The 22280-nt window shown below is 40.3% G+C and overlaps 1 protein-coding gene across 1 annotated transcript in view; it reads left to right on the plus strand.

Moving 5' to 3' along the window:
• Positions 1-22280, plus strand: part of col21a1 (collagen, type XXI, alpha 1) — a 212475-nt gene that overhangs the window by 111553 nt on the left and 78642 nt on the right. Inside the window, exons 14-17 of the mRNA XM_028820544.2 lie at positions 3675-3728; positions 10316-10369; positions 10456-10509; positions 12800-12853. Of these exons, the coding sequence (XP_028676377.1) occupies positions 3675-3728; positions 10316-10369; positions 10456-10509; positions 12800-12853 (216 nt within the window). The remainder of the gene's footprint in view (positions 1-3674; positions 3729-10315; positions 10370-10455; positions 10510-12799; positions 12854-22280) is intronic.

The following is a 22280-nucleotide window of genomic DNA, read 5'->3' on the forward strand; positions in this document are numbered from 1 at the left end:
CATTCCTCGGCTTATTCTGTGGTACCCATGGCTTATGATCCCCCGTTCTTGTTTCGACGCGTCTCTCTCTCTTTCTCAGATGTGTCTTTCCGGTTATCATCCTCAGTTAAATGGTCTTTGCAGACTGGGGTTCACGTCCCAAGTTCTCCCTGCGTGGAGTTTGCATGTTCTCCTCAAGTATGCACAGGTTTCCTCCCACAGTCCAAAGACATGCAGGTTAGGTGGATTGGCGATTCTAAATTGGCCTTAGTGTGTGTGCTTGGTGTGTGTGTGTGTGTGTGTCCTGCGGTGGGTTGGCACCCTGCCCGGGATTTGTTCCTGCCTTGTGCCCTGTGTTGGCTGAGATTGGCTCCAGCAGACCCCCGTGACCCTGTGTTCGGATTCAGCGGTTTGGAAAATGGATGGATGGGTGGATGAATTGGCATCGTAAAATCAGCCCTTGTGTGTGTGTGTGTTCTCAAAATTTTATTAAAACTGGGGACCATTTTGCAGAATGCACACCAATAAGGTGGAGACGTAAGTGAAATCAAGGACCTAAAATCGAATGCCCATGAAACTGATTATTGTATTGATGAGAAGGTGCTGTAGATCCACCCTCCATTAAAATTCATGTACAGGTAGTCGTCGACTTACGAACATGTCTGGTTCCAGTGGACCGGTCGTAAGTCAATCTGTACGTAAGACGGAACGGTATATGTATTCAAACCTGGCCATATGTATAGTATTATAATAAGTCCCTTAAGTCATATTATTTGTTGTGACACAATAAAACACCAGACATGATAAAGGTTTGGGGCAACCACCCATATAATATGTCCTGGCTGCAAAAAAGGTTGAATTCTCAAAAAGAGTTGTTTACAAGACTGAGTCCAAAACAGAACTGATGAAACAAAGGCAAGATGGTGGCCTTAAAGGCCCGTAAAGGAAGCAACACCAGAAATGACATCGTCATAGGGGCCAGAACCAGAAGTGATGCCATCGGGAACCGGAAGTGGCGTCATCCAATGCTTCGAAATGGAAGTGACGTCATCAAAAAGCTCCAGAAAACGGAAGTGATGTCATTGAAGGTGGGAATTTCCGGGAAAGGTCTGCAAGGAACTGAGAAAGACAGTCAGTGCACCCCGCCACCCCCTGGTCTGATGTGGTATTACAATTACTTGAGCCCATTAGCTGCCTCTTACTCGCACATGTGTGACACCGTATATACTTTACGGAAAACTCCCACTATTGGTCCAAGAGATTACGATATGCTAACACCCACCGGAGAGAGTAACCACGGAGCACACGGCCTTTTTTTTTTCTATGTATTGTGCCAATGTGACCACACGGTAATACCCGAAATATTCTGAAGCAGCAATTGCACTGATTTGTGTTTTTTGTATCTCACACCCTCATACACCTTAATTGTAAGAGCATCCCTTATCTACGATGGAGCGTTTGATCAGAAATTCAGGAGTAGAGGACGGTAATCAGCCGTAAAACTTGCTGCTTTGTTTTAGTTTGGCTCTCTTTACTAGAAGGAAAGTCAGCTTCGTTGATTTGACCTCGATTATCTGTGCATGCATGAGTAGCGAAGAGCAAACAACCTCTAAAATGGCATCAAAGCAAAAGTACAAAGCAAAATATTCAGTGCATGACGTTTTGCGTATTATTGCCAACTCGGACTGAAGACGAAAGTGAGGAACCGGCTTCAGCTGATCGGTCGGTTGGCTCCCAGCTGATTGCGGTGCTGAACGCACACTTGTGTAGCCGATGCGCCTACGGCAATGTTCGCCTGGGAGGACCGCCACTTACGACGACAGGAGGTACAAACCAAACTGTGTCACACTGCCATACGAAGACAGTCAGGCAGCCAGCCCGCCACGCACTCCTACCGGCCCCCCCTACACAGCCACCAGAGACCCTGAACAGGCGCCGACAGCAGCCACAGCAACATATGAAACCTTTGCTTTGTGTGCTCTTCAGAAAAGTGAGTTGCCTGCAAAAAATATTCAGCCCTCAAAGAGTTAAATTAAAAGTCGTTGAAGTAGCGAAAGAAATTGGTAACTGTCTGAGAAACTGGTGCGAGATTGGAGGAGGCAAGAAGATGTAAAAAAAGAAATAAAAATTAAGTTAAGCGTCGTATTTTTGAACGGGCGTATAAGTCGGGGTCTGATTTTATGATCGATTTTTCGGGTTTCAAGACCCGACTTATACGCGAGTATATACCGTATATCCTTTTTTATCATCATTCTTAGCACATTGTGTGAATTTTCTATCATTTATTTTTAGCAAATGATTTTGTTATTGTATTATTTTGTTTCGTTATTGCCGTTGCTCGCATGGGTGCCGAACCTTTAACAGCTTCACGAATCCGTTCTTTATGTGTGTTTTGTTACGTCATCAGCATGGGCCTCTCCCAGTGTTCATTCTGCTAACCGTGAGAGGAGGAATTGTACCGCCAGAGTTTGTGCACTCGTGTGTTTTCTGTTTTAAAATTTTGGCCTGTTAATAATAAACATTGATCGATAGAGGAGTTCAGTGCAGTTCCATTACCCCCTCGGTGGCAGTTTGTACAAAGCTGCACATCGTAAGTCACAACGCAGAAGCTTTGGAGCTTAACTGTATTTAAAGCCAGAAGTACAGCGCATGTGGTGAACACCCGTTACAATGGCGTAACTTAATGTCACATGCAATCACATTCACTTTCTCGTACTGCTTGATCGCCTTTGTTTTCATGTCGAGATCAATTGCGTTTTTCCTGTAATTGTAAGACAAATGTAACTAAATGTAGTCGAAACCGTTGCAGGTAATAAAGTGAGATCGAGATGAATGAATCACGACATTTGGAGCTGGAGTGGCAAAAACTGTTGCTTGCCCGTGACACGCGGTAGCACTCGTAAGTTAAATGGTCGTAACACGCCTAAGTCGTAAGTCGATGACTACCTGTAGACCCCAAAATTGGGCTTCGGTGGTAAAAAGTGTGTGTGTTCACATGACCCTGCCCTGAATAAGGAGGTTAGGAAGATGGATAGATGAATACTGTGGACATTCAAAATCTTCCAGATGGATCAGAAATCCTTTGGTAAATCAGACTGTTGACAATTGTTTGCGGTTTACAAACCTGAAATGTACGTTTAATTTTTAAGAAGCCTGCCAAGTAATCCACGTCATCAACTACAAAGGTGAAAATGCATTTTTAATGCATGATATGGATTTTTGAAGAACAGGTCCAAACTGAGCTTGGCTTCCATTACAAGCAGAGTCGTATCATCCAGGATGATTCCTCCTGGCAAACCTGTGCCAAATTTTAAAGACGTTTTGGGTGGGCCAACTAAGTGATTCATATTAGAAAAGATATTTCGATATTTCATTTAGGATAATGAACTGACTCAGCAGAAATGGAGTCAGGTTTATCCTGGCAAAGCCAACAGAGACATGTGGAATGATGAAGGAAAAGAGTGATGTCATGCCTGCTGGCTCCCTTCTTTGCTGTCACGCAGCCACGCGCACTTGGCCTCCTTCACTTGCCCTGAAGTCTGATGAATTTATTTTGACATTTTTGACTTGTTGAATTTCAGTCACTCGTCCCTGTCACGGCATAGAGCTGAAGAAGCTCAACCTGAGGTTGCAGTTACTATTTTGTCAGCATCTGCTGATTTTCATTTTTTGTCTTTTGTCCATTTGTGTTTCAGGGACCGAGGGGTCCAAGAGGAATTGATGGTTTGCCTGGCATCAACGGAAAACCGGTGAGTAGAATTTTCCCTGAGCATTAGAAATGTCAAAAACTAACCAAAGGACACATTAGAAACACTGAGGGGACACTTTTTAATACATCTTGAAGCCGGTCACCCATCCCAGTGTGCTTCAAATCCACCATTATCATTGAGGAACCTGAGAAACCATCAGTGATCAACCTGAATGACTATCACCCTTCTGTTACCATGAAATGCTTCAAAAGTGTCATGACTCGGGAGTTCGAAAAACACAGAAGACACAAAAATTCTTTCAGAAATTGCCCCTTGATTACCATCCAAACCCCAACTAGAAACTAATGGGCTCAGAAGAATCTTTATAAAATAAAAGTTTGATTGAAACAAAAGTCCAAAAAGCTCTTACGAGCACAAAATGAAATGCCTGAGAAGGCAAACCAAACCACGAGTAACACTATACACTCTAGCGTGTTCAAAATGAACCACCAGGAACTATGGAAGGCCCTACAGTATATAAGGTGGAGGGCAGTTCCTGGTGGTGATTGGTCCCAGCCCCTTAGGGGACCACCCACAAAATGCATGGGACACTTGCAGATGAACAAACAATAATGTACATAGTACAGAAAAGGAACATTCTTCTTCTTCTTCTTAGAGTCTCACACACTGCGGTCTACCAGACAGACAGTCCGTTATCCAGAACACCACAGGCTCTCCCACCAGTATGTCCCCCTTAACAGAGATGGCTGGAGGGCACTGATGCACCAGAGAAATCAAAACATGTCATCAGCCTTGTGGAGCAGACAGACAATAGTATCCTCCACTCCAATCTTTGTCTGATAGACAAGCCGCAGTGGGTCCAGGTGGTCTACCACAACAGGATTCAAATAGTCCAGGACCAACCTTTCAAAGGTCTTCATGATTCTTCTTCTTCTTTCGGCTGCTCCTGTTAGGGGTTGCCAAAGTGGATCATATTTTTCCATCTCTTCCTGTCCTCTCCATCTTGCTCTGTCACCCCCACCACCTTCATGTCCTCTCTCACCACATCCATAAATCTTCTCCTTGGCCTTCCTCTTCTCCCCTTGCCTGGCAGCTCTATCCTTAGCATCCTTCTCCCAATATACCCCTCATCTCTCCTCTGCACATGTCCAAACCAATGCAATCTCGACTCTCTGACTTTGTCTCCCAACCATCCAACCTGAGCTGACCCTCTAATGTCCTCATTTCTAATCCTGTCCATCCTCGTCACCCCCAATGCAAACCTTAGCATCTTTAACTCTGCCATCTCCAGCTCTGTCTCCTATGCCACCCTCTCCAACCTATATAACACAGCTGGTCTCACTACCGTCCTGTAGACCTTCCCTTTCACTCTTGCTGATACCCGTCCATCACCAATCACTCCTGACATCTTCTTCACTGACTCCATCCTGCCTGCACTCTCTTCTTCACTTCTCTTCCACAATCCTGTACTCTTGCAGTACTGTTGATCCCAAGAATTTAAACTCATCCACCTTCACCAATTCTACTCCATTCATCCTCACCACTCCACTGACCTCCCTCTCATTCACACACATGTATTCTACCTTGGTGGTCCTACTGACCTCCATTCCTCTCCTCTCTATAGCATGTCCCCACCTTTCCAGGGAACATTAATATAAATAAATGGAGAAAATTGTACAAAAACAGACAAGGAACACAACTTTGAACTCCAAGTAGGGGAGAAATGCTGGCTGCAACGTGGCAGAAAGGAGGGTCAGGGCACACATAAAGTCCCGTCTCCCTAGCTGTCTTGATCCTTTACAATTTGCTGATTGCTGAGGATGCTACGCATATCGTCTGAGCTCCACCTCTCCATAACACACCCAGATAAAAGCCAGAATGTTGTTCACAGACCTCAGTTCAGCATTTCACACCACTGTTGCCCAAAAGCTGATTGTGAAACTAAGGCTGAACACCTCACTCTGTAATTGGATCTTGGATTTTCTGACAGCGATGCCCCCCAATCACGTTGTATCGGCCACAACACTTCCAAGTCCCTCATGCTGACTACTGGAGCTCCTCAGGGTTGCATGCTCAGTCCTCTGCTCTTCACCCTGCTGCCTCCTGACTGCACAGCCACACACAGCTCTAATTCCATCATGAAGTTTGCTGATGACATGGCTGTGCTGGGTTGGAGAAGAAGCAGGGATGACAAATCAGGATATAGCAAGGCAGTGAAAGAGATGGCCTTTTAATTAAGAGACAACAATCAACAATGAGTTGCCTTTATGTGCACACACAAAACCAGCATAAGGCGAGTCCCCCGGTTAAGACAGAAATCTCGTCTCTTAAAAACTTCCGTTTGGAGCTCCACTGTCATAAAAAACCCTAAAACAGTTAAATCATACATGGCTGCCAGTAATCTAAAAACAAGAATGGAGCCTGTATCTCCCAAATGTCGCGGGGAACATTACTCTTAAGATTATACTTAGTTACATTACTCCCTACTTACAAAAAAAATAGAAAAGTTACAAAGTATAATATACTGTAATAGACATTAAGCCCGTTACAATAACGGGCGCTAGAACAGTAGTGCATAAACATTAGTAGGAACAGTCTATATTAAATGGCAAGGGACCGTCTATTTTCTGTTACAGTAATCCTGGCTTGTACTGTATGTGGCTGTAATATGCGTCACTGTATTGTGTGCCTTTAATTTTCTCTCGCAGTAATACGTCTCTCCAGCAAGTACTGTGCAGTTCCCCAGCAAATATTTTAATCTGTGCTGGTGTGCAGATGATTATTGTATGTGTGGCATCTCCCCAGCAATGGATTTTATGTGCGCAAAAATAAATCTACTTTTAAAAGTCATCCTATTGTAATATCATGGAAATTCGTATATTTAGGAAAACCCCTCCAATGACTGACACTTTACACTTTACTGGGCCAAGTTTGTTAATTGCAAATCTGACATCCTCAGAGTGAACACTTGCACAACAACAAACACTTTGGGGAAGTTGGTCTCTGCGTCTCAGTACCCGATTGGATTTTTCGTGCGTTATGTTTTAGGTGTTACCTCATTTACCGAAATCCGATGGGATCGGCCGCGCGATATTGTATAGGTCCCGCCCTCTCTGTCTTGTGTGATGCATCAGGCGGCCTTTGAAGCATCGCACCGTGCCCCGCGCATGCGCACTTCACCAGAAGACACACACACACGGACACTGGATGCACACAGGGGTTTTATTAAAAAGGATATGTGGTCAGCCAGCTGCTGTACTAATTCTGTGATGTTGGCTGGGTGTGCCATTGCTCCTGCCAAAATCCTGCCGACTACGCCACTTGACAGCTCCATGACACAAGAAAATAACCCGTTTATTGTCCGATGACACAAAAAGCAAAAACAAAAGGCAGCACTCAATGGTTTGTACCCATTTTGTGGGTTTTCCAACTTAAAGAAATGAGGCTTTTTGGGCTGGTTAGCCAAGTGGTAGCAGAGCTGTGGTTAGATTACTATGTTTTGTTTTGATTTTTTTTTTCCACGTAATTCACTTTCATTTCGAGAAGTTTGTTTTCCCATGATGCCTTTTTATGCTGTTATATTCTTCATTGGCATTTACTTTTGGTTTAATTTTTTTTAAAGGAGTTAAAAAATGTTCACATTGTCCCATGACAATTTTTATTTTTTTATAGGTGCTGCCATTTTGTGGTTAGATTACTATGTTTTGTTTTGCTTTTTCACATAATTCACTTTCATTTTGAGAAGTTTGTTTGCCCAGGATGGATTTTTATGGTGTAATTGTTTTTATTGGCATTTATTTTTACTTCCATCCATCCATTATCCAACCCGCTGAATCCGAACACAGGGTCACGGGGGTCTGCTGGAGCCAATCCCAGCCAACACAGGGCACAAGGCATTTTGTGGCTAGATTGCTAGGTTTCATTGTATATTTTTTCCACGTAATTCACTTTCATTTCGAGAAGTTTGTTTTCCCATGATGCCTTTTTATGGTGTAATATTCTTTATTATCATTTATTTTTAGTTTTTGTTAAATTTTTTGAAGGAGTTAAAAATTGTTTTTTTTTTTTATGGGTGCTGCCATTTTGTGGTTAGAATACTATGTTTTGTTTTTTCACATAATTCACTTTCATTTCGAGAAGTTTGTTTTCCCATGATGCCTTTTTATGGTGTAATATTCTTTATTATCATTTATTTTTAGTTTTTGTTACATTTTTTGAAGGAGTTAAAAATTGTTTTTTTTATGGGTGCTGCCATTTTGTGGTTAGAATACTATGTTTTGTTTTTTCACATAATTCACTTTCATTTCGAGAAGTTTGTTTTCCCAGGATGGATTTTTATGGTGTAATATTTTTTATTGGCATTTATTTTTACTTTTAATTTAATTTTTGAAGCAGTTAAAAAATGTTCACATTGTCCCATGACAATTTTTTTTTTATGGGTGCCGCCATTTTGTGGCTAGATTGCTAGGTTTCATTTTATATTTTTTCCACGTAATTCACTTTCATTTCGAGAAGTTTGTTTTCCCATGATGCCTTTTTATGGTGTAATATTCTTTATTATCATTTATTTTTAGTTTTTGTTACATTTTTTGAAGGAGTTAAAAATTGTTTTTTTTATGGGTGCTGCCATTTTGTGGTTAGAATACTATGTTTTGTTTTTTCACATAATTCACTTTCATTTCGAGAAGTTTGTTTTCCCAGGATGGATTTTTATGGTGTAATATTTTTTATTGGCATTTATTTTTACTTTTGATTTAATTTTTGAAGCAGTTAAAAAATTTTCACATTGTCCCATGATAATTTTTGTTTTTTTATGGGTGCTGCCATTTTGTGGTTAGATTACTAGGTTTTGTTTTGTTTCGATTTTTTGGTTTTTTTTCCCAAGTAAAATCACTTTCATTTAGAGAAGTTTGTTTTCCCATGATGGCTTTTTATGGTTTAATATTCTTTAGGATGATTTATTTTTACTTATGGTTTAATTTTTTTTGAAGGAGTTAAATTGTTTTTTTAATGGGTGCTGCCATTTTGTGGTTAATTACTAGGTTTTGTTTTTTTCTCACATAATTCACTTTCATTTTGAGAAGTTTATTTTCCCAGGATGGCTTTTTATGATGTAATATTCTTTATTATCATTTTATGATATATTATATTATATATATTATATTATTATCATTACTTTTAATTTTTGAAGGAGTTAAAAATTGTTCACATCTCCCAGTGTGTTATATTAGCTTTTGCTTCTTTAATGTTTTTGGGCCCAATACAGTTTTGGTTGTTCTGTTTTCATTTTTTATTGTGGATTTTGAAAGACGGGGTATCTAATGGCACCTTTATTTTTTATGAAAAACTTTGGTTTACAATTATTGTTGTAAAAAGTAACAGAACAAATAAAAAAGGTTTAGGGTGACACCATGGTCCCTTATATTATGAATTCAAAATAATAAAGGGCTTTGCCGCCAACAAAAGTATGTCCTTTAGGACAAGGATGACAACACTTCCTGTTAAGTGCAGGCCAGGCAGGAAGAGGCGGATCCAGGGGGACGGACACAGGAAGTGATGTGCGAGGTGGTCAGACTGTCAATCATCTGGTCTGCAGAGGGAGGACGAGAAGAGGCGTTAATGTACACCTCCACCTAGTGGATGGGCATTGAATTATACCCCCAGGGTCTTTAAGCTGTCCCCAAGGCACTCACATTGTGTCTGACATTGTTTTCTATTGTCAATTCTGTTTTGTTAGGTTTTGTCTCTTATTGTTTTGCTTTTTTTCTTCTTTCTTTTCTAGTTTGACTATGAAGTCATCTGTTGTATAAGTTCGACTCGACGGAATGGAATATCATTTTCTTCAAATAAAATTAAAAGAATTATTATTTTATTTCAGTGTTAAGTTTTAGCCAAATCTGCCGTGCCATTTTAGATAAGCAGCTGTGGAGTTACAAGTTCAGGCCACATTCCCTGAAAGTTGTGTCACATTGGGTCACTGGACTGAGACAATTTAAGCTGGTGTCGCACTAATCTTCTTGTCCATGATTGAGGAAACATCTCAAAATCTTCAATCTTATGCTTCCTATGGAATCTCCGGCTTATAAATGTCACCCTGTGTTTTATGACTTGGACCCTGGTTTAGTATATGTGTCTTGATTTCCTGGTCTTGCTTCATTCCTTGACTATTGTCTCTTGAACCATCTTTTCCTCTGCTTACCTCATTGGAGTAGTACACCATGATATGCCATTGTGATTTTTCTGGGTGGTTAGATTGCTGGTGATTGTATTCCAAAAATTCATGAGGCCTGACGTCAATGTGGCATAACAGTTAGCGTTGTGCACCTGCAGTTTGTCCGAGATCACCGATTCAAGTCGAATTGCAGTGTGTTTGGTTTGAGAGTCCTTCGGCTTTTGATTTAGAATTATTCCTTGTGGACTTTTGAGCTAAAGTTCTTTGTTTGTGACTGTTGACTAGTATTTGTTCTGGTGTTATGACACTGGAGGGCTTAAACAATTATTTCCATTGTGTTTTTGTTCTGCTGTTACATTATTGCTCTGTCCTGTGTTTCAGTTGCTATGATGTGTTGGATGATCAATTTCTCTAACCATGAAATGTTATTTATGGAATTTCCTTTCTGTTTTAGGGTGAGAAGGGAGAGAGAGGCTCTCAAGGGTTACCAGGACCATCCGGACCACCTGTATGTATCACAAAAACCACAGAACGTTGAATTACTCTTACTGGATTAGTATTAGGAAAATTAAATTCTGTTTTTTTCTGTTCTAGGGACACCCTGGACTTAATGGTCAAAATGGAGCTCCTGGAAATCATGGAGAAAAGGTCTGTGGAAATCTTTTACAGTGGTCTTTAGGTGATTGTTCATCTGATATTTGGACTTCTCAGCAACAAAAGCATGTTGGCAAAGGCTTCTTTTAGTCTTAATAACACTCACAAACATCAATAAATTGTTTATCCTCTTCTGGCAGCACTTCCGAGTGTGGCAGAAGTGCTGCAGTCCAGGGCTCCGGAACTGTCCAGGTGACCCGTGGTGTTGGCTACGGGCCCCAGCAGGGTTGAGCTTCCAAGCTCCAAGCTTATGGCCCACAATGCAATCCGGGGATTTTGTCCTCTCGTGTTCCTTCCATCAGAAGGGCATCCCGACCGCGTAAGACCCCTAGCCGTCTGTCACAACACACACAGACATAATTCCAAAAATGGTATTTTCTGACTCAGATGTTTGGTTAGGAGTACACGCTGATACAGAGCATTGCTGCACCCACCACATGACAAACCAACTCAGGATCCCAGATTAGGACCCCGAGTGCAGCCATGCGGCAGGTGACACATCAGCACCACACCAGTTCAGATGGAATGGAACCAGTGGGAGGTTTTCTTATGATGACTGGAGTACTTCAGGTTTTTCTTTACAGGCCTACATGCAGGGCTGGATGCAGATTAACATAACACACAGGACGGAGCAATTGCAGGTTAAGGGCCTCGCTCAAGGGTCCAATGAAATAGAGTCACTTTTTGGCATTTGCAGGATTCGAACTGGCAACCTTCCGATTGCCAAGTGCAAATCCCTATAGCCTCAGAGCCACCACTCTGCCCCCTGACTCGGAGATCTCTGACTCAAGGAGGTCTAAAATATCGAGATTCATCAAAATCTCAAAAATTGAATTTTTGAATGATTCCAATACTTTCATTACGAGAAAGTAAATTGGACTGAGGAAGGTCTAAAACGTTGAGATTCATCAAAATCTTGAAAATCTAATTTTTGGACGATTACAATACTTTCTCTACAAGAAAGTAAATTGGATTCAGGGTTGTCTAAAATGTCGAGATTCATCAAAATCTTGAAATTGAATTTTTGGACAATTCCAATACTTTCTCTAAGAGAAAGTTAATTGGACTCAGGGTTGTCTAATACATCGAGATTCATCAAAATCTTGAAATCGAATTTTTGGACGATTACAACACTTTCCCTACAAGAAAGTAAATCGGACTCAGGGAGGTTTAAAAGAATCTCGAAATTTAATTTTTGGACAATTCCAATACTTTCCCTATGAGAAAGTAAATTGGGCTCAGGGAGGTCTAAAACATCGAGATTCATCAAAATCTTGAAATTGAATTTTTGGACAATTACAATACTTTCTCCACGAGAAAGTAAATTGGATTCAGGGCGGTCTAATACGTCGAGATTCATCAAAATCTTGAAATCGAATTTTTGGATGATTCCAATACTTTCCCTACGAGAAAGTAAATTGGAACTCAGGGCGGTCTAATACGTCGAGATTCATCAAAATCTTGAAATCAAATTTTTGGATGATTCCAATACTTTCCCTACGAGAAAGTAAATCGGACTCAGGGCGGTCTAAAACGTTGAGATTCATCAAAATCTCGAAAATTTAATTTTTGAACGATTGCAATACTTTCTCCACGAGAAAGTAAATTGGACTCAGGGCGGTCTAATACGTCGAGATTCATCAAAGTCTTGAAATCGAATTTTTGGATGATTACAATACTTTTGCTATGAGAAAGGAAATTGGACTCAGGGCGGTCTAATACGTTGAGATTCATCAAAATCTTGAAATCAGATTTTTGGATGATTCCAATACTTTCCCTACGAGAAAGTAAATCGGACTCAGGGAGGTCTAAAACGTTGAGATTCATCAAAATCTCGAAAATTGAATTTTTGGATGATTGCAATACTTTCGCTATGAGAAAGGAAATTGGACTCAGGGCGGTCTAATACGTTGAGATTCATCAAAATCTTGAAATCGAATTTTTGGATGATTACAATACTTTCCCTATGAGAAAGTGAATCGGACTCAGGGAGGTTTAAAAGAATCTCGAAACTGAATTTTTGGACGATTTCAATACTTTCCCTATACTTCGTATATGAGAAGGTAAAAATGGAAGGGTCTGACTCACATTCTGAACGCACTTTATACTTATAAACTGATTGGTAAGTCTACCCCTGAGTTAAACCTCAATAAATGTACCAATGGTATATGTGACATTGTTGATGAGGAGAAATAAGAAAAAATAATAGTATTGTTTTTCTTGATATTCACAAAATCGGGTCATTTTATAATTCTTTTTCTATTTTTAATTTCTATGATTATAGGGTGAAGTGGGAAGCCCTGGAATGCCGGGAAGGGATGGATTACGGGGACACCCCGTGAGTATTTTCATTGTCATCGGCTCTTTTTGCTTCAGTACCGTGTCGTGGTTAATGTCATTTGTTCATGATATGGCAATGGATCATTATGAAATGTTGAATTCTTTATTGTGAACAGTGGGTGACCACCTAATTCAACTAAATCAACTACTAAATAAAAGGAAACACAACAGTCTTGTGAAAGTAATGGCTGATATGTCTTTCCTGTGCCCTCAAGTGTTGTCACATTGTAACAAAGATGGCCAAGAGACATCTAAAGTTTGGGGCAGCCACCTGTATAACATGCCCTGGCTGCATGTGGGTATTTTTTTGTGAGTTGTGTTTAGGTTGAAATCCAAAACAGAACTGATTTTAGTTTGATAACATGGCGGCTTTAAAGGCCGTGACAGGAAGTGATGTCGTCGAGACCGGAAGTGATGTCATCAGTGGCGTCAGTACCTAGTGGGATTTCCTGTGGATGGTCTGCAGAAGACGGAGAGAGAAAGTTAGTCGGCGGGATAGCTCGACCGCACCCTGGTCTGGCGTGGTACTACTATTATTCAGGCCCTCTAGCTGCCTCCCAGTCTCACGTGTTTGATGACATCTACTTTTATTCTTTTTTTTCAGTTTTCAAAGTTTTGCAATTCAAATCAAGATTGTTTATCAGACGTCGTTACATAAAAGATATCTGAGTGTTTATTGAGAAAGTGCAAGTTAGCAGGGAGTAGAAGAGAACATTTAAACGTTTCATAGATCTGATAAGCAACGGTCACAAGGGCACGAAGATTCACTCCATCCGAAGATGTGGATTTTTTTTATTTTATTACGCGGACCCCAGCAACACCACCAGCCTTGACTTGGTACACACACACACACACACACACACACACACACACAATGGCACCCAGAGACACTGGTGAGCGGCTCCATGAACATCAATAAGAAAGTGTATATTTAACAACAGGGTCAGATAAAGACCTCTAGGGGCCCTAAGCACTTCAATGATTTTGGTACCCCATATATAAATAATTCAAATTATAAACTACAATAAATCGTAAAATAAAAATTAATTTTTGAAATGAAATAAAACTTACAATAAAAATAGTGTTTATTTTGCAGTTTTGCACCAAGTGCTCCATGGGAAATCCGGCAATGGAAGATTTCTGTGGTGCCCTAAGCATGTGCTTATTTTGCTTAATGGTTAATCCAGGAGGGTTTAAACAATAAAGAAGGAAAAAAAAATATGAAATAAAAAACCCACATGCAAAAGCCCTCCCCGATTCGCCACCAGCAATAAATATGTAAAATATGTAAAACCGAACGACAACAAACACTACACAGTCCAAAAATGAACACACGCGATAGTCCAAACACAGTCCGGTACAGCAGGTGCAGATGACGATGACGTGGGGCATGAAAACCCCCTGTGACAAACCCTCTGAAGGAAATGGAAAGTTCCAGGACTCCAACCAGCTTCCAGTTGTTGTGTGAAGATTTGGGAAAGCCCCCCAGAAGAAGAAGAATCCAAATAAAACGGAATCACATGGACAAGCAGGCACACGATAGCACAGTCATCCACACAGAAACCGTAATGCATGGCGGTAATCCAATGGTGTGTGTGATGTGTAGAAACAAATGAGAACAGACAATCAATCGTGATATCCTCAGTGTCTTTTTGGCTGCTTTTTAAAGAAGCCCCCTTAATCAGCATTCTTCCCAGCAAACCCTGCACCCTCTGAGTCTGACCAATGGTGTAACACTGCTGGGACTTCTGGGAGTTGTAGGCAATTTAAGTAGCACTGCTACAGATAGATAGATAGAAATGAAAGGCACCATATAATAAGAGCTAGATAGATAGATAGATAGATAGATAGATAGATAGATAGATAGATAGATAGATAGATAGATAGAAATGAAAGGCACTATATAATAAGAGCTAGATAGATAGATAGATAGATAGATAGATAGATAGATAGATAGATAGATAGATAGATAGATAGATAGATAGATAGAAATGAAAGGCACTATATAATAAGAGATAGATAGATAGATAGATAGATAGATAGATAGAAATGAAAGGCACTATATAATAAGAGATAGATAGATAGATAGATAGATAGAAATGAAAGGCACTATATAATAAGAGATAGATAGATAGATAGATAGATAGATAGATAGATAGATAGATAGATAGATAGATAGATAGATAGATAGAAATGAAAGGCACTATATAATAAGAGATAGATAGATAGATAGATAGATAGATAGAAATGAAAGGCACTATATAATAAGAGATAGATAGATAGATAGAAATGAAAGGCACTATATAATAAGAGATAGATAGATAGATAGAAATGAAAGGCACTATATAATAAGAGATAGATAGATAGATAGATAGATAGATAGAAATGAAAGGCACTATATAATAATAGATAGATAGATAGAAATGAAAGGCACTATATAATAATAGATAGATAGATAGATAGATAGATAGATAGATAGATAGATAGATAGATAGATAGATAGATAGAAATGAAAGGCACCATATAATTAGAGCTAGATAGATAGATAGATAGATAGATAGATAGATAGATAGATAGATAGATAGATAGAAATGAAAGGCAATATATAATAATGGATAGATAGAAATGAAAGGCACTATTTAATAAGAGTTAAAAATCATTGCATTTGTCATTCCAACACTTGGTGCTTCACAAACATTTGGAGAGTTAAAAATCGTTGCATTTGGCATTTCAACAGATGGCAGATCACAAACATATGTAGTGTCAAAAAACATAGCTCTTGCAATTCTAACAGATGGCACAACACAGACATTTGTATTGATAAAAAACATAGCTCTTGCGATTCTAACAGATGGTGCATCACAGATATTTGTAGAGATAAAAACCACTGCATTTGTCATTCCAACACTTGGTGCTTCACAAACATTTGTAGAGATAAAAAGTATTGCATTTATCATTTCTAAATATGGTGCATCACAGACGTTAACACTGCTTTTAAGAATCCCATGCCAAATGGCATATAGCAGAGATATGTGCACTGCATTTGTCATTCCTACAGATGGCACATCACAGATGTTTGTGATGCGGTTTACAGACACTTCCAATCCAATCTAGTGGAGCTTGAGAGGCTCTACAAGGACGAATTGGATGAATTTCCCAAATCCAGGGGTGTGAAGCTTGTAGAGCCTTACCCAAGTAGACCTGATGCTGAAACTGCTGCCTTAAGGGACTTCAACAAAGTACTGAATTAAAAATCGGAATAGTTTTAGGAATGAGATATTTCAGTTTTTGATTTTTAATCAATTTGCAAACCTCTCTGAAAACATGTTGTCACTTTGTCACTCTGGGTTATGAAGAGTACATTGAATGGCAAAAATATCAAATGTTTCCATTTTAAAATAAGTTTACAACATAATTGTGAAGGGGTTTGTAAATGGAAATCATTCAGGAATCCAAATGTTTAGAGGCAACAAGGAAAGTGGACTTGAGTTAACCTTATTGGGGTCCTGAGATAGGAATGAAGGACAGGGAAGCCAATCAAGCACAGTCCGGTGACATTTTTAACCAGGCAAGATCTTGGGAGTGGTGACAGTTCAGTATAAGCCTGCAGTACAACAACGGGTACGGTGGCATCACTGACCTCAGAGCCCAAAGTATTCAAAGCCTTCTGGGCTTGAAGGAACTTCAGAAAGTGAAGTGAGACGTTTAGGTGGGGCGGACGAGAGCCAGCGTGCAACTCAACTCAAAAAAATATAGCAATTATGCAAGCATGGAAGCAGGCCAACACAAACAGGTCGTTTTTTATCCTTTTTTTTCTACCAATCATTTGAATGAAAAAAAAGAAATTTTAAGAAAAGGCCTAAACTTTTCAAAGCAGCAGAATATTAGCAGACAACGGTTACTTTCCAACATTTTCCAGAGCGTGTTCACTTCATAATCCCCTCAAGATATATAAATTTCAAGTTCCAAACATCTGTATCAGTTTATCATTAAAGCCGTCTTTAAATATTTGGAGAATGATCTTCCTTAAATAGCTTTAGATTAGACACCCAGGGAAACAGCGGCTGGCAAATCTGGTTTAAAGATCATTTCAATCGCACTCAGGTGACGACAACAAGACCCTCATAAAATCCACCTGAGCGGGTGACGGTCGCATTTTCAATCTGCTGCCGTGTAAAATCTGTGCATTTTGTCTCTTCAGCGAGTCCCAATTAATATTTGCTTTTAAGCAAAAAATAATTAAAAATTTGCCGAGCCGGGACCACCCTTTGGCGCACATGCTGATGTTTTCTAGGAAATCGGACCACTTTTTCCTTAGAAATCCGACTACTTTGTTCTCCTCATTTGCAAATGCTGACCTGGAGGTGAAACATTTGCAAATAAAGTTTGGCTGTGCCATTTTGGGGGGTGAGGGGGAACGTGGGACATGGGGGGCTCCTCACTATCCTGTACAAACAATTTAGCATAGGGGGGACCCCTGCAGGGTTACTATTCTCCAGTTTTTTTTTTATTTTCTTCTCCTCCCTGTCCATCTCACTGTGGTTTTCTTCATTAAGCTGGAAGATTTGATTCACATTCTTATGATGAATGTTCTTTAGTGTTTTACTTACTTTTCTAACTGTTTAGCTATTAGAACAATCTGGACGAGAACAGGCCCACAAAGCTCACCAGTGTTGTCCAAAGTAACATCAAGTGACATTCTGAAGGTCCCTAAAGTCCTCCTGTCCACCACAGCACTTGGTCACTTATTCCATGTCTCTGTGGTTCTCTGTGAAGAAAAACCTCCTCATGTTTGTGCCAAATTTCCCCCTCACAAGTTTCCAACGGTGTCCCCGTTTTCTTGTTGACCTCATTTTAAAGTCACCGTCTTGATCTAAGTGGACTAATTACCTTCATCATTTTGCACACGTCAGTCAGGTCACCTCTTTATCTATACATACAGCTACATCTACAGCTTTATCTATACATGTACAGCTAGCTATACATATATATTTGTACATGTATTTATTTAAAGAGCTTCTGTAAGACACATTTCCCCTGGGAACCAATAAAGTTCTTTCTATAAAGTTCTATGTATTTGTAACGCATATGTCTTTGTTATATGCCAGTTGGTATGGGATTTGCAAAAGCAGTGTTAATGTTTGTGATGCACCACATGTTGGAATGACACATGCAATGCACATGTCTCTATTATATGCTATTTAGTATGGGGTTTGTAAAAACAGTGCTAAAATCTGTGATGCGCCATCTGTTGGAATGAAAGATACCATTCATTTTATTACTACATGCGTTGGAAAATATATTTCTATAGATGGGGCACTGCAAAAAAAATGTGTGGAATGTCAATGTTGACCTCTCCTACGTTGATTAGTGAGATTTCAACCTGCCTTAGTCAGGTAACACAGCAAGCATGGAAATAATAAGTGCAGTAAAGGCTGTGTCCACAGTAATAAAATACAGAAGCAATGTTTTGATTGTTGAGCCACCAAACAATTCCCTTTATTTTGCCTTTCCTTAGATTCTGTCTTAACTCCCTTCAGGAAAGTAGGATCAAGCCCAGCAGGTTCAGGTTAGGGGACAGTGAGAGACAACAATATATGGCAAGAATCATGTCCTTATGTAGATGGACCATGTAGCACCATGTAGGCCACAGTTGCAGACCTTATTAATAACTTTAAGAGGGTCTCCTCTCTAGTCATTTAACTGGTTGTACTAAGGTTAGGCACTTTGATGGTTGCTTTGTTAGTCTGGTATGTTTTACTCCAGAGCAAAAGCTCATTTCAGTTAACTCGTATAATGCAAGTGCTTACATCAGCCTCCTTCGTAACTTGCCAGTTGAAATGCTGCTGGCTCTTATGGTGACTTGCTCTTATTTTTGGCATAATTGTCAGACTATTAGAAATAAGTTTGCTTTTCTATTCTTTTTTTTGCCTAATCTGCAAAATACAACAAATGCAAACCATTCCTTAAGAAATAAAAGTTTAAATAGGGTTACAACAACGTAGACATAATGACAGATCATTCCAGAATAATACAAAGCAAGGGTGGGCAAACTTTGGCACTGGTGGGCCAGATTGTCAGTAATGACTCAAACAGCGGGCCGTATGAAATCTAGGCGTATCAATGAGCCCAGGTAATCCAGCACATGTGTCAATGACAAACACTAAATTAGAAAAGTGCTCCAGGAATACGCCTTATTATAAAGTCTTATGATTAAAACTCAGTAAGGGGAAGGCCCAGACATCTGTGACAGGGTCGCTGGGACTGGGGCTGCTCTCGTTATCCTTCGCCAAGTCAGAAGTTTCCTTTTCCTTTTCAGTTATTCTGCTCTGAATTTGAGGGGTAGAGGGTGTTGTTTGTTGTAATATTTATAACCTAATAAAATGTATTTTTTCAATGAATGTTGTGACCTGATGGGGGCGCTCCAGCCACCCAAATCCAACACAAGCAGGCACCAGGATACACCAGGATACCCGGCACAGCATCACGCTGTTCACAGCACAGCACAGTACAAAGGAATAATAACAACACAATATGTACACAGTTCTTTCTTTCTTTCTTTCTTTCTTTCTTTCTTTCTTTCTTTCTTTCTTTCTTTCTTTCTTTCTTTCTTTCTTTCTTTCTTTCTCTTTGCCTCCATTCCTCCTCTGACAAGCTTCATCTCTCTCTTTCCTGACTCTGGCTCCTGCCAACTATATTAAATGAAGTCTATCTATCTATCTATCTATCTATCTATCTATCTATCTATCTATCTATCTATCTATCTATCTATCTATCTATCTATCTATCTATCTATCTATCTATCTATCTATCTATCTATCTATCTATCTATCTTGCCAACTATACTAAAATAAAGTCTATCTATCTATCTATCTATCTATCTATCTATCTATCTATCTATCTATCTATCTATCTATCTATCTATCTATCTATCTATCTATCTATCTATCTATCTATCTATCTATCTATCTATCTATCTATCCTGCCAACTATACTAAAATAAAGTCTATCTATCTATCTATCTATCTATCTATCTATCTATCTATCTATCTATCTATCTATCTATCTATCTATCTATCTATCTATCTATCTACCTGTTATATAGTGCCTTTCACATCTATCTATCTATCTATCTATTATATAGTGCCTTTCACTATATCTTCACCTGCACACACACACAAACACACACTCACGCACACACACACATATAAAGACATGCACACACACTCATATACACACACACACACTCATACACACACACACACACACTCACACACATACGCACACTCATATAAAGACACACGCACACACGCACACATATAAAGACACGCACACACTCATATACACACACACACACACGCACACGCACTCATATACACACACACACACACACATATAAAGACACGCACACACACTCATATACACATACACACACCCACGTACTCCAGTCATTCAGTGTTGCCAGTCCCAGCCCCATCAAATCTACGCCGATGAGGCAGGAAGACATTTAATGAATACAAAACACAAAATGAAATATGAACGCCCACCAGGCACCAACAGGTGTAGAACGGATATTCATCTTTTTATTTCATAAATTGACGCTGTTAGCGGTACATTTTAAATTGAGGCCCAAGCAGAAATCTGAAACGGCTTCAAATCAGAATGACATAATACCTTTCCAGAGAAAGGAAATGTTATTTGCAGTGATACAGCTTAGGAACACTCGAAAACGATAAACCGTTTGGCGTGACTGCGCCTTTTTACAGCTAGCAGAGACTTTTTGCAGGAAAACAGATGTTCCCCTGTCATAAATTACCAAAGTTTTTACAATTTCTTTTTTGTTATTTTTAAGCCTCGCTCGTGTTATGCTTGGGTTTCTATTGTTAGCATCTTGAAACTTGGCCAAAGGATGGTCATCAATATGCCCGCCTGGGCTAATTATGCTTCCTTTCCGTCTCTTGATGGTATCTTCCAGATTCAGTCAACGACATCTCATTAATCTCCCATTGGGACGTGTTCAGAATCTCCTGGACCACCTTGTGCTGTTCCTTATTAGCACGAACATGTCTGGTTTGTGTTAAGGAGGAGCTGTGGATTCCCTCATTTTTCTTCTTCTTCTTCTTCTTGTCTCTCACCCCCTCTCTATCTCCATCTAATTTATTTATCAGCTTCTTTTTATGGCAGTCGACAAAAGACGCTGTTCTTTTCCATGAGTCAATACACACCAACCAAAAATATTAATATTACAAGATGTGATGGACGGCCACAGCCATTACCCGGCCGGAACGCCACCTGGATGGAAGGACTGTGGAAGAGAGAGCATCCATAAGGCATTACCTCACCCGGGACATGAGTGAGCAGCACCCCCGGGTGGCTTTGGTACCACAGATTCCCGCACAGCATGCTGGGAGTTGGAGTGTAATGCAGCCCTGTTGGGTTCCCGTGTGGCTCACTAGGGGGAGCTGCAGAGACAGCAGAGCCCTGCTATATTGGGTTTCCATGACAATTCCAGTTAAGCCTGATGAACCATCTGGTGTAATATAAAAGGAGTCGCCTCCCTCCAGTCAGGAGCAAGAGGGATGAGACTTACCGGTGGAGGTGTAGATTGGTGCTTTGGGGATCAAGGGAAAATCGCTACCCCACTGGTATATAAAACACGTGGTGTGCTGCACTTGTGCCTAGCGTCTGTCTGTGTCAGGGTTGGGGAGGCTGCAGCGGCTGGAGTGCCCCCTGGTAGGTCACAGAGTCCTAGCGTGGATTCGGGAAGTCTAAAAAAAAATGTAAAACGAGACGAAACAGAAGCCCAATATGAGTGATAATAATTGTGGTGGAGAGAACCGGAAAGAACACATGAGAAAAGAGCACAAATATTTCAGAGATTTGGCATCCACAGATCAGATAAGGATTTGCTTCCTGTCTTCTTCTTCTTCTGCTCCCATTAGGGGTCGCCACAGCAGATCATCTTTTTCCATCTCTTCCTGTCCTCTCCATCTTGTTCTGTCACCCCCATCACCTGCATGTCCTCACTCTCCACATCCATAAACCTTCTCTTAGACTTTCCTCTTCTCCCCTTACCCGACAGCTCTATCCTTAGCACCCTTCTCTCATTATACCCCTCATCTCTCCTCTGCACATGTCCAAACCACCACAATCTCGCCTCTCTGAGTTTGTCTCCCAACCCGTCCAACCTGAGCTGACCCTCTAATGTCCTCCTTTCCAATCCTGTCCATCCTTATCACACCCAATGCAAACCTTAACATCTTTAACTCTGCCATCTCCAGCTCTGTCTCCTGTGCCACCGTATGCAGCCCATATAACATAGCTGGTCTCACTACCGTCCTGTGGACCTTCCCTTTCACTCTTGCAGATACAAATCACTCCTGACACTCTTCTCCACCCTGCCTGCACTCTCTTCTTCACTTCTC

The sequence above is a fragment of the Erpetoichthys calabaricus genome, chromosome 15 (assembly GCF_900747795.2).
Source record: "Erpetoichthys calabaricus chromosome 15, fErpCal1.3, whole genome shotgun sequence".
NCBI lineage: Eukaryota > Metazoa > Chordata > Cladistia > Polypteriformes > Polypteridae > Erpetoichthys > Erpetoichthys calabaricus.